At 42.8% G+C, this 13,997-nt stretch overlaps 1 protein-coding gene across 1 annotated transcript in view; it reads left to right on the top strand.

Annotated features, from left to right (window-relative positions):
• The first annotated feature begins 74 nt into the window (after window positions 1-74).
• eipr1 (EARP complex and GARP complex interacting protein 1) overlaps window positions 75-13,997 on the top strand; it is a 33,229-nt gene continuing 19,306 nt past the window's right edge. The window contains exons 1-5 of the mRNA XM_003962275.3: window positions 75-236; window positions 467-550; window positions 5,059-5,191; window positions 7,361-7,517; window positions 11,754-11,853. Of these exons, the coding sequence (XP_003962324.2) occupies window positions 195-236; window positions 467-550; window positions 5,059-5,191; window positions 7,361-7,517; window positions 11,754-11,853 (516 nt within the window). The 5' untranslated portion in view covers window positions 75-194. The remainder of the gene's footprint in view (window positions 237-466; window positions 551-5,058; window positions 5,192-7,360; window positions 7,518-11,753; window positions 11,854-13,997) is intronic.

Raw genomic sequence — 13,997 nt, 5'->3', positions numbered from 1 at the left:
TTCTAGGGCTCTTTTAGTATTCTCGAATAGTCTACGCACTAAATAGATACGCACCAACACTGAATTGCTACCTTTGCGTACTGTAGTCGCAAACTTCGCGTTTGCCAATTCTCCAAACGCGGAAGCGAAGCTTCTGGTCTCATCAGACTGTTTTATTTTTGTAAAGAATAGAAAACGCAGAACGAATCTGGGAAATGGAGGATGACGCTCCTGTTATATATGGTCTCGAATTCCAGGTACGGCTCCGGTAACATTCCAGTTGCACTGCAGTTTAACTGTAAATCTAAAGTTAAAAGCTACATTGGCTCTGGAAATGACCAGTTTACATCTGCTATAATTGTAACATTTGCAGTTTGAATGATTCTACTTTGTGACTTATCGTGTCTGCACAGCACTGTGTTTGGTAGTGCTATTGTCTATTCAAAATGTTCATGTTGTCGCAAACCTGCGTTTTGTGTTTTTTTAGGCGAGAGCACTCACTTCTCAGACAGGTGAAACGGATGCTATTCGTTTCCTTGTGGGCACACAGTCGCTGAAATTTGACAACCAGGTATGAACAAATGGATATCAAAAGAATGTACAGGAGCATGCAACAGGCACGCTTTTACTGGCAATTCCAAGTTTTTGCCTGTATTTTTAAATGCAATCTTGTGCATTTAAATGCCAAAATGCCTTTTGTGCAAGTCTTGTCTGAAATGTTGCTGTCAGATAAAGAGCTACAAGGGAATAGTGATGTGTTGTGTGAAATTGATGCTAAATTTAAGTTTGCACAGTCAAAGCTTGAAATGTGTAAGATTCAAAGTCCAAAACAAAATGCAAGTAAGATGCCAAGTATATGATATTGTAGAACTTTCTCAGAAAATAGTCATGAATCTTATTGTTAATTTATTAGTTAATTAGGCTAGGTTGTATATAAAGACATAGATTTAGGCTGTGTTGCAGAAAAAAGTGTAGAAATACCAGATAGCAAGTTGGGAGTTAGCTTCAAAGATTACATCTACTTTTTTTAAAAATATGCCCGTTACTCTGAATATGAAATGGTGACAATGTTAACCACTGCACGGTGGTAGAGTATGAAGGTTCTAGGTCCAAATCAACTGGGGGTATTACCTTTTCTGTGCCTGTCTGCACCTTCTCCTTGTTTTTGTACGGGTTCGAACCAGGTACTCTGACTTTCTCCCAATATCTAAAGACATGCTTCTGGTGGCTACTCTAATGGTGCTTTTCCTCTAGCACCTGCTCAGTGCGATTCGACTGGACACAGTACAGTTTAAACTGACCAAAGGTGTGAATGACAGTGTGAATGCTTGTCTGCGATGAGATGGTGACTTGTTCCAGTTTATCTGAAGGGAGCTGGGATAAGCTTCTTTTATTGGACTGTTCATTTAATTGTAAAATAATTGTGAGTAAGCTGTTTCTGAAGCCTTAAGTAGTTGAGTTACATTGACAACACCTGAATAATTATGAGAATAGTCACACAAATTGGGCGCACTTTTTTAAAAGTAAAATTTTAAGAGGGTCAATTGTCATGCATTTTGACATTAGTCTGGAAAAATCTTTATTCACTTTGACTTTTAAGACTTGATTATAACTTGATATTTAAATGCATGTAATGTACATGGCTGAATAACCTTTATTGTTACATTAGTTCATTATGTGCATCACCTAAATAAATTCTTTGTGGCAATATACCAGGTTATACTGCATGTCCATGACTAACCAGACCACAGTGATTTTTTTAAATGTATATTTACCACTGTTGGGAAGAAAAAAACATGATATTTTAATTTTTGATATTTTATTTTAATTGATAAATCTAATGATTTATGATAGTGTTGTTATACTATTAAACTCAAAATTCTACATTATCAGAAATCATGATTAGTTTTTTCCAGGAAGATACATAAATGTTAAATTCTGTTTAATTCTGTAAAAATCTATTGTCCAACTCCCTTAAATGTTTTAATCAGGATGGATATAGATTTGGACCATTGTCACAGGTAGAAGAGATGGTCTTCAGTCCTCAATCCTCTCTTCAAATCCAACAATACAGATGTGTGCCGCCAGTCATGCTAATAAGATCTTGCATAGGTCATTACAGAGACACATCACAGAAACAGTTGGTTGGAAACAGGAGGAAGAGAAATAATTAGGTCTCAGAGAGAGACAGAGGGAAGGGCGAGTGGATTTTCTGCCAGCCTAGGAAAATTATTTGAAGTTCAAGCCAGGGGTTGTTGCTTGCTGAGAGTTGCTTGTTGAGAGTTGTGACAGTACATCATAATCTGTGGATTTTTGGTTCATTTATTTACTTTCCTTTGCAGGGAGGGTACCGGATTTAATCCAAATACTATGACTGAAGAATAGTTCAGAAAAAAAACACGTTCTCAAAATGTTCCACTAAGAAAGCAGTGACTTAGTTATTAGTAGTGGAAGACATTTTTTTATTTGAGAGCAGGTGGCAGCTTTGTCCTAACAACAGCAAAAATATCCCCTTTAGATTCTCCTTATCCACCCACTAAGATTACCACGACTACTAGAGCTAGATTGCTAGATCATGTCTATCATATTTTGTGCAAAAGTCCAACAAAAATACTCACTGTTACATATACAGTATAGGCTTTTGTTTTAATTTAAATGTATTAGATATGTGACATATGTTTTTCTAACAAATACTACCTGCAATTCAATAATAAAAACCCTGATGGAGAGTATTATACATCTCTATTCAACATTCTCTATTATTAACCTGATTTGAATGTCAGTGAAGATTCTCTTGGTTATTCCATATAATAAGAGTGACAATTGAATTTGCTTGACATTCACTTCTAAACCAAGAAGCATCTTCGCTCTATTGCACTTTTTGACAGTGATCAAAAAAGGTGTCCCACCATTTTTTTTTCCCATTAGCATTGCAATTTCTCAATTGTGGACATTGATTTGAAATGTTCCCAGCATTGTTTAGCTGACTTTGCCTAAGTTTGCAAGGAGAAAAATGCTTTTTTGCCTTCTTGGTCTTCAAAAAATATTGGCATTTCAGCTCTGATAGCCTGTACTGTACCTGTAAACCCACTGGCCTCTCCACCTCCCATTAAGCATAATGCTGGGTAGAAATGTCCCTTTTAACTTGCACAGCACCTCTCTAATCCCTTAGAGACCAATACCTGGAATGACAAATCGGAGGGCTTGATGGTATGGCATTTAAAGCTGCTAACGAGCTAAAGCTGTTGAGCTTGGCACCTCTCACCCCCTCGCTGTACTCCTCCACTCTGCTTACTGTCATCTTTGCTGCTAAAGAGCTTTAGCAGAGAGGCCCCTAAAGTGGGGACCATGAGCCAGCTTGGCTTTATTCCTCTCTCACCCCCCTTTACCAGTCCCCTTTTCTCTTTCACAATGCTTCACTTCCTCTTACCATCACACATAATTAAAAGTGCCGGGCAGGTTGCCCAAGTGGCTGAAGGCTATGAGTCACTCTCTGGGACTAAGAAAAAGGAATAAATCACCTGGGGGAGAAGGGCTAGGACTTATCCTACACCTTACTTAATTCAGTGGGACCCTATTACTGAGCCCTCCAATTACCCTGTCCTACTGCCCTGAATTTATTTGGAAGCACCGCTTCCACCACCATAAAACTAAACCTTTGCATAATACATTTTGTTCTAATGCAGGCCTACCCAAGGTCATTAGATGCTTAGGTTTTCCTTTCTCTTCACACCTCCTCCTTTCATCCCCTTGCTTAACCTGTAAAAGTCATATTTCGAAAGGAGCGGATGTGCATAGTTATTGACACGGTGACACCATTAATTGTTCCCCAAGGTGCTGTAAATGTCTCCCTTATGGAATAAACCACCATTACTTTTCTGAGCAAACCTTGAGACCCACAGTGTTTTGCTGCATTGTAAGTGATGAACCACTTTCAATCAAGGATCCTCAGAATAATTTTCCATGTTGTGAAAAGAGTCCGCTCTCTTTACTGAGCTGTTGAATGTGCTATTATGTACAACTTAACCCTGACACCACATCTGACCGATGTCATAAAGAAGCATAGGTGTTTGAAAAGTATGTGTGCAGTATTTTAAATGTGCTCTGTATGTGCAATACCATCATGCTTTAGACTGACTGTGGTGGCAAAACTATTACACTCTTCCCAGTATTTCTCTAATTTTCAATTAACAGCTAGGAAAGAACAGATTTTCTATGTTGATATTACAGTGTTTACAAAAATGAATGGATCTGTGGTCATTTTAATAAGACTGTAGAGTTGAATTTAAAGTTGCCACTCAAACGGAATTTGAAAAAGTGTAAAACTAAAGCATTCTTAATAGATTGCAGCCTTGTTGTTTCTAATAATAATTTTAGGAATGAGTTAAAACAATTTTGGATAGTTTTAACATATTGAAATTTAATATATACCTACAAGAGATGTAATACATTTGATTTCAAATATGGGCAAGACATTTAATACTTAATTCTAGCTACAAATCATTATGATCTGTCTGACTCTGTATCAGCTGACTTTTACTATCAGTTCACTGCTTCGGCATAAAAATAAAATGCACAGTTGGGGTGGCACCACATTGTTTCAGTGAAGTTCAGGTTTACACGTTATTATCATCACTTTAGAGTGGATTTTGGTTCCATGCAGCTTGAGCTTGCCTCTGTGCACAGTGGTGAGGGAAGAACAGAATTAAGACAAAAGCAAAGTAGCATAAGTCATATTTCTATATACATCCCAGTGGCAGAACATGGGGCCACTGGGTCACCGACCTCCCTCATAACAAGGGGAAAAATATTTATATTTTTACAAATTCAGTTATAAATATCATTTTAATGTGTGCGTACATGAAATATGAATTATATAAACTACCCCCAACTAAAATTCCTTCACATCAATAAATACACATCAGCCTCATCAAAAATGTTTTTCACCAGCTGCCACTGATGCAGACACACATCTACCAGTATATACAGTAGAGACTATATATCGATATGTACTGTTGTTTTAAGTTAAGCTTTATCCTAATGCATCTCTCCTTGTCTCTGCTTTTTCTTTTCCTTCAGATTCACATCATAGAGTTCGATGATGAGAATAACATCATAAATAAGAATGTCCTTCTACACCAGTCTGGGGAGATATGGCACATTGCAGCCTGTCCTGCAGATAAAAGTGTCCTGACCACCTGCTATAACAAAAGTGAGTCCTACAATTCTGTCTATTTAAAATGCCAATCTCTGCCTTTGCCATCTAAAGCCCCGAGGCAGTAAATTAAAAAAAAACAAAGCATATTTAATATCAGCTCCCACTGCTGAGGTAATCAATAATAATGTGTTGACATGAGGTGTCAGGGGAAAGAGTGGTGCTGTAGCTTTTATGGTTATGTGCAACTTACCTGTTCTATTTCTTTGGAACAGGTTAGCTGTACTAGATAGTGCTGCCAAATTGTAGAAATCTAAGTAAGATTTTACACAATTCCTCATGTTTAGAACATGAAGAACAAAATCTTTCTTTTATTAGAGGCTAGGCCAATGACTAGATTTACGTTTATGGTGTTCTGCCATGACTGTTTAATTAGTAAGAGTGTGATAAGCTTCCTTATGCCAAATGCTGTATATGAAATTTATCTGAACCTCCCTGACACAAGTGGAATTTTTAATCTTTGATTTATGTATAAATGAGAAGTAGGAAATGTATGTACAGTAGATACTCCATTCAAAACATCGTGATCAAAAATATTTGATGATAAATATTTTCTTCTATATAAAAATACAAATCACCGTAACCCTAAGTCAATGGTCCCATCTAGGGGTAATGGGAGACAAGCAAGTGCATTGCTTATGTCCAGTCGACTCCGTAATTTTATTTGAATGGGCCGAGTGATGGTGCTAGCCAACAGAGGCACCTGTGCTATTTTTTAACTGCAGTCTCCAAAATGTTTACATCAAATGTCTGCAGTTGCAGGAAGGATCAATTCTTCACCAATAGTGAATGGCTTCATAGCCTTCGCAACACGTTTAGCCACCAAGTAGGACGCTCTTAGTGCACTTTGATTTGTTGATGTGGAGGCCCTGAGTAATTGGCTCTGTTCTTCATGTTCCCACTTTTTTTCTTTCAAAAGGCTTCTTTTGTAATGCAGGGTGCTTGGTCTCCAAGTGGAGAGGCAATTTTGAAGGCTTCAAAGACCCTGTCGCCACATATTGAAAAGTGCAGGCTTGGTGCGTGGGAATCACCTGCCATGATAAATCCTCATTTTAAGTAAATGCAGCTCTCTTTTTGTTAGTGGTCATAGGCTCTTCTTCTGCCTCCTCACCGGGCCTTTCCAAATACATCTGTTTTTGGCTCATTTTGCTAGGTTGTGAGTTGAATATTATTGTAAATGTGCCACATGACCGAGACAAACATCAGTCATGTGTTACATGTGTCATATGAGACAAGCATCTTGACATGCTTCAAGAGTAAGTTATAGATGGATGTAATAGAGATCATTTGGTCATTTTTCAAAATAAAATATTGTTCTGACTCAGACTCGGTGTGGCCCGGTACCAAATAATTAATTTCTGTAAGCATCGGGCCTTAATTTCTCAAGTTATTTGCAGTGTCAATTCCTATTTTCTTTTTCACTAAAGCTGATGCAGGTATCTGTCCTTCACAACCTACAATGAAAATAAGCGGATTAAAGCCTACTGTAAAGCTCCATAGTGAACATACATGGCTTTGTAAAAACACAACTATAAACACAAAGACAATACACACATAAAGTGGCTCATCAATCTACACGCAGTACCTCACAAGGACAGCTCAAGTCCAGAATTTTAGAAAATTTTAGAAAATGTATTTAAAAAAAAAAAAAAGGAAGGAATGAGGTAAGAAAAAAAGAACCTATTTGGCAATTGACATAATTTCCACTGTACAGCTTGCTAAACCAAAGGTATATACATGTACAATACACAGGTCTCATATAGTGTTGTCTACTGCTTGCATAATGGTGTGCAAGTAAAAAAGGCTTTAGTTCAAGATGACTGATCGCCCACTTACTCCAAGTGCACAGTTGTCTAAAAATACTCAAAAGACTGTGCTCTCGCACCATGGTGCTTTTCAGTTTGACAAATGAGCTTAGCCAGTGTTTCCTTGCCTGGTGTCTGCTCACAAATTCTCAATACTTCAGAAAATATAGTTATTAGTCTCTCTGTCTCTCCCGTACACTGTTCCCATTTACTGTTGTGGCTGTATGGTTAACATACCAAAACGACTCATTTGTGATCTTGATTTTGAGAAAAGTCCTTCCATCTTACCACATTAATAGCAGAAATATACTGTACATGCAACCCCACAGAGTGACTGTTTCTGATGTGAGTCCTTTTACAGCCAGTGACAGCAGGGTTGTATCCTGCGCATCTGTATGGCGAATGCCCTGTGATTGGGAAACAGGAAACAATGAATCACCTGAAGACTCTGTTCACAACCCCCAAACACTGGAGCTGCTTTGCCACCTAGAGAATAGCAGCCACAGCAATATTGCCTGGTAAGTGATGCTGGGGGAACAGAAGCAGTCTGTGATTCAAAGGGAAATAATTTCTTGATTAATTTATTATTTTTTCAGAAGTCTACAGTATGATGATTGTGTTTCTGTCCTACTGTGTGTGTCTGTGTGTGTGTGTGTTTGCATGCACGCGTGTGTGGTTAGAGCAGGGCTCTACCCTCTTTAAATCCATGGTGTTTCTTTCACAACTTCCATTCTCTCTCTCTCTCTCTCTCTCTCTCTCTCTCTCTCGCTCTGTGTTGCCTTCTCTCTTTGTCGCTCCCTTTTTCTTCGTCTGGCATTCTCTCTCTGTCGCTCTCGCTCTCTCTCCCTCTCTCTGTTTCTCTTTCTGTGTGTGTGTCTGCTTGTGTGCTATTCGTGCACAAAGCCCGAAGCCTTTATTGTGCACTATCGATTTCCCTGGATGGATGGCTTTGGTTTGCTGCAGCTCACCTTCATCTCCATCATCCGCACACAGCATCACCATCACCTTACGTATCAGATTTTGGTGTGAATTTTTGTGGCGTAAAATTGAAATTTGCATTCTTAAGGCATTTGTATATGTTCACCCACCTGTATGTGTAGTTTTTTTGATTATATATATAGTCTTTATATGTACGATATCTATCATCCAGGTGATATATGACAATAAAACAATTGTACAGTTCATGGAATCAGGCAACTCACTTTACAACTGTCATAGGTCCAGTTCTAGTATCTAGTTGTTTGAAATATGATAATCAAAGAATTTGTATTTTCAGTTAAATATTTTATTGAAAAAATACAGCTACAGTATAAGATACTGTAAAACAGTGTTTAAATCACCATATTTTATTACCTCCAGTATGAACCAGTTAGTGCATTTGTTTGAAAAGCTTGAGTAACAGCTTGAATAGCATCTCCAGAATGCACACAATGCAGTGGATGAGCATTTGTTTTTGACCACCTAATTACAATTAAGGTGAGGGATCAGACCAAGCATAGCCCATGACCCCCTAATGATGATAAACAACATTGGTGCCAAGTTTCCATTGCCCGGATGCGGGTCACCGGGGCCCCCTCCTGGCCTGGGGGTGGGGCACGTTGGCGAGTGCCTGGTGCCCGGACCTCTGGCCATGGAGTCCGGCCAGGCACAGCCCGAAGAGGCAACATGGGACCCTCTTCCCGTGGGCTCACCACCTGCAGGAGGTGCCAAGGGGGTCGGGTGCATTGTGTGTTGGGTAGCGGCCAAAGGCAGGGACCTTGGTGGTCTGATCCACGGCTGCATAAACTGGCTCAAGGGACATGGAATGTCACCTCTTTGGTGGGAAAGAAGCCTGAGCTGGTGCGCGAGGTTGAGAAGTTCCGACTAGACATAGTTGGCCTCACCTCAACGCACAGCAAGGGCTCTGGAACCAGTCTTCTCGAGGGGGGTTGGACTCTCTACCACTCTGGAGTTGCCGATGGTGAGAGGCGACGGCCAGGAGTGGCAATTCTCGTTGCTCCCCAGCTTAGTGCCTGTATATTGGAGTTTACCCCGGTGGATGAGAGGGTAGCCTCCCTTCGCCTTCGGGTGGGGGGCCGGATCCTGACTGTTGTTTGTGCCTATGGTCCAAACAGCAGTTCAGCGTATCCGCCCTTTTTGGAGTCCTTAGAGGGAGTGCTGGAGAGTGCTCCTTCTGGGGGCTCCCTCGTCCTCCTGGGTGACTTCAATGCTCACGTTGGCAACGACAGTGTGACCTGGAGAGGTGTGATTGGGAAGAACGGCCCCCCTGATCTGAACCCGAGTGGTGTTTTGTTATTGGACTTCTGTGCTCGTCTTAGAATGTCCATAACAAACACCTTGTTCAGGCATAAAGGTGTCCACATGTGCACTTGGCACCAGGACGCCTTAGGCCGCAGATCGATGATTGACTTTGCGGTTGTATCATCGGATTTGCGGCCGTATGTTCTGGACACTCGGGTGAAGAGAGGGGCGGAGCTGTCAACTGATCACCACCTGGTGGTGAGTTGGCACCGATGGTGGGGGGGATGCCGGACAGACCCGGCAGACCCAAAGGTATTGTGAGGGTCTGCTGGGAACGCCTGGCAGAGTCTCCCGTCAGAAGGAGCTTCAACTCACATCTCCCGTCAGAAGGAGCTTCAACTCACATCTCCGGGAGAGCATTGACCATGTCCCGGGGGAGGCGGGGGACACTGAGTCTGAGTGGACCATGTTCCGTGCCTCCATTGTTGAGGCGGCTGACCGGTGCTGTGGCCGCAAGGTGGTTGGTGCCTGTCATGGCGGCAATGCCCGAACCCTGCTAGTGGACACCAGCGGTGAGGGATGCCGTCAGGCTGAAGAAGGAGTCCTATCGGGCCTTACTGGCCTGTGGGACTCCTGAGGCAGCAGATAGGTACCGGCAGGCCAAGCAGAGTGCAGCTATGGCTGTTGCCGAGGCAAAGATCCGGGCATGGGAAGAGTTCGGTGAGGCCATGGAGAGCGACTTTCGGACGGCCTCGAAAAGGTTCTGGACCACCATCCGGCATCTGAGGAGGGGGAAGCAGTGCACTGTCAACGCTGTGTATAGTGGTGATGGTGTGCTGCTGACCTCAACTCGGGATGTTGTGGATCGGTGGAAGGAATACTTCGAGGACCTCCTCAATCCCACCAGCGCGCCTTCCAATGAGGAAGCAGGGCCTGGGGACCTGGGGATAGGCTCTCATATCTCCGGGGCTGAAGTTGCCGAGGTAGTCAAAAAACTCCTCAGTGACAAGGCCCCGGGGGTGGATGAGATCCGCCCAGAGTCCCTTAAGGCTCTGGATGTTGTAGGGCTGTCGTGGTTGACTCGACTCTGCAACATCGCGTGGTCATCGGGGGCAGTGCCGCTGGATTGGCAGACTGTGGTGGTAGTCCCTCTTTTTAAGAAGGGGGACCGGAGGGTGTGTTCCAACTATAGGGGGATCACACTCCTCAGCCTCCCTGTTAAGGTCTATTCAGGGGTACTGGAGAGGAGGGTCCGCCGGATAGTCGAACCTCGGATTCAGGAGGAGCAATGTGGTTTTCGTCCTGGGCGTGGAACAGTGGACCAGCTCTACACCCTCAGCAGGATCTTCGAGGTGTGCATGGGAGTTTGCCCAACCAGTCCACATGTGTTTTGTGGACTTGGAGAAGGCATTCAACCGTGTCCATTGGGGGGTCCTGTGGGGGGTTCTCCGGGAGTATGGGATGCCGGGCCCCCTGATATGGGCCGTTCGCTCCCTGTACGATCGGTGTCAGAGTTTGGTCCGCATTGCTGGCAGTAAGTCGAACTCGTTTCCAGTGAGGGTTGGTCTCCGCCAGGGCTGCCCTTTGTCACCGATTCTGTTCGTGACTTTTATGGACAGAACTTCTAGGTGCAGTCATGGTGTTGAGGGGGTCCGGTTTGGTGACCTCAGGATCGGGTCTCTGCTTTTGCAGATGATGTGGTCCTGTTGGCGTCATCGGCCCGTGACCTCCAACTATCACTGGATCGGTTCGCCGCCGCATGTGAAGCGGCTGGGATGAAAATCAGCACCTCCAAATCCAAGGCCATGGTTCTCAACCGGAAAAAGGTGGAGTGCCTTCTCCGGGTCAAGGAGGAGATCCTGCCCCAAGTGGAGGAGTCCAAGTACCTCGGGGTCTTGTTCACGAGTGAAGGAAGAATGGAGCAGAAGATCGACAGGTGTCCGCAGCAATGCAGACTCTGCACCAGTCCGTAGTGGTCGATTTACCGGTCGATCTTCGTTCCTACCCTCACCTATGGTCATGAGCTTTGGGTCATGACCGAAAGAACAAGATCACGGGTACAAGCGGCCGAAATGAGCTTCCTCCGTAGGGTGGCTGGGCTCTCCCTTAGAGATAGGGTGAGAAGCTCTGCCATCCGGGAGGAGCTCGGAGTAGAGCCACTACTCCTCCGTGTTGAGAGGAGCCAGATGAGGTGGCTTGGGCACCTAGTCAGGATGCCCCCTGGGCGCCTCCCTGGTGTGGTGTTCAGGGCATGTCCATCCGGGGCATGTCCATCCGGCAGGAGACCCCCGGGAAAACCCAGGACACGTTGGAGATACTATGTCTCTCGACTGGCCTGGGAATGCCTGGGGATCCCCCCGGATGAGCTGGAAGAAGTAGCTGGGGAGAGGGAAGTCTGGGCTTCTTTTCTTAGGCTGCTGCCCCCGCGACCCGACCCGGATAAGCGGTAGAGGATGGATGGATGGATGGATGGATGGATGATTACAATTAACTTTCTTTTGTGGGATTTACAGTGTGCTGTGGGAGCCCATGGGCGATGGCAAACGTTTGATCTCTTTGGCTGATAACCACGCCTTACTCTGGGATCTGCAGGAGAGTTCCACACAAGCTATTGTACGACACACACACACACACACACACACACACACACACACACACACACAGAGCAAATCATGCATCTTTCATAACTCATTTTTTGATAACAACAATGTGGTTTCAGTGTTTAAATGCACATATCCTTTCTCTGCAACAGCAGTAGCTTCAACTGTTCACGCTGTCTCTTGCATCATATAAAATACAAATGTGCATATTTAAATGGTTTTTCCCCTCAACACCATATCGCCTTCCATTGTTTCTTTGTGTACAACTTGGGTTGTACCAAGTAAGCTATATTCAATGGACAGTACTTGTCATGATTGAGTCACACGTTTACTGATGCTTGAACTTGTCCATCACTCCTGTTGATTTAGCTGTGGCTGCTACATTGTCTGCTAACTTCTTTAGGAATTGTTGTGGTGTAAAAAGCCAAGAGGTGTGGCCAAAGAAAAACAAAGTAAAACAATGTAAAGTGCCACCTAGTGGGGGAAGATGGCTTGTCTCCATCCATAATCTGGCTACTGTAAAATGGCTTTTACAATTTCTGAGTCAAAACCTGAATTCTAGGCTTCCCAACTCCGAGCTGTCAAATTCAGTTTTTGGCTACAGGACAGGTGTTAAGCGTTCAATAAACACTGAATCAAAGAGTTGAGCTTGTGCATGAGGATAAAAAAGGCCTTATCAATGGATTCACCACCACCACCAAGCCTCAATCCTACTTCTCACCAGTAGGGATGAAAAAATTAATGAAGAATACTTTAAAAAAATATACTGCATTAGCAACAAGGGAACAAGAGCTTTTGTGGCAGGAAATCGCTGACCGAGTCGATGTGTATTAAAATATTAATCAGAGAGAAACAAAATTGTTCTTTATTTGGACACTAACATGTCCTTTTTGAACTGATAACTGATATTTTTGAAAAATATATGTTGGGCAATTTTTATTACAGTCAGGTTCTAATTAATCAATGAGACACTGTTAAGTTGCTGTTTCACTGTTGCCATGGGAATGCGGATGTTGTGGCCAATTAAAAGCCCTGTCACTGTTCCTAAGATCTGTTCCTAAGACAAATGCTGTGGCAAAAAAAAAGCGATGGAACAAGTGTAGAAAAGGAGGAGGCAGGGATTGTAGGAAAATGTGAGCGATAATTCATACAAAAGCCAACTGCACATCTGCCAATAAAATGGCTCCATTAGTCAGGAGGAACCACTGAGGTTAAACCGCCCGGGTCAGGAGACAACCACGGAGGAAAGAGCAGCTTCAAAGGAGTCAGGGAGGTCATTTACAGTTTGTTGTCTACCGGGTATCTCCAGAGGCTGATGTAGTATATATTAATAATCATATTAATTTAGTTAAACTCAAGTCTGTTTGCTAGATAAGCTAGGAGTGACAGGAAAAGTAACCTGACTCAGCATAGTTATTTTAAACCACAATCTTCTCACTCATAAACTGAGATTTAAGGTTAACTCTGACATCAGTTATTAAAAAAAACACTTTAACCATTCTATTTAGAACTATAATAGATTAATAATTAATATAATAATACATTTTTTAAACAATGTTATTAAATACATTACATCACTGGTGCCCCCTGTCTCTTATTTTCAGTTCAGAAAGTTGGCAAACCTAGATAGTAATCAGGGAATGATTAAAGAACCAATCGGGGTCTGATAATCCCCTTCTGATAGAGATTTCTGTGACATATCTGCACTTTGACATCATGTCTGCAACTGCCCTCAGTCATCTGAAGAGCAAGGGAATCTCAGGGTTAGGTGAAGCAAAGTATGTTGCCCAGGTAACGGACTCAGAGTTAATCTAAACTGGCTTTGTGTAATTGAAAAACTGGCGTTCCCCTTGTCTCAAGGTTAATTAATTCAGGATTGACTCCACCAATAATTCTACTAGTGCAAACTGCTTTGTAGTCCGAAAATTCTGTTGCAGGAATTATTTAGAGCCAATTGATAGAGGAGGGTGTCCACTTTAGATGCGGATGTAAACAAACTTATTGTCTTGGTAATAATTAAGATCCACTTGATCAAGACCCAGTCCAAGGTTTAGACCTGAACCCCATTGCAAACCTTTAAAATGAGAATAAAATGAGAAACCACACAAGCCATCAAACATACACTGTTTGACATGTGGCACCAGAGGTGGCATTAAT

The sequence above is a fragment of the Takifugu rubripes genome, chromosome 2, assembly GCF_901000725.2.
Source record: "Takifugu rubripes chromosome 2, fTakRub1.2, whole genome shotgun sequence".
NCBI lineage: Eukaryota > Metazoa > Chordata > Actinopteri > Tetraodontiformes > Tetraodontidae > Takifugu > Takifugu rubripes.
This window is presented reverse-complemented; position numbering and strand designations above follow the sequence as displayed.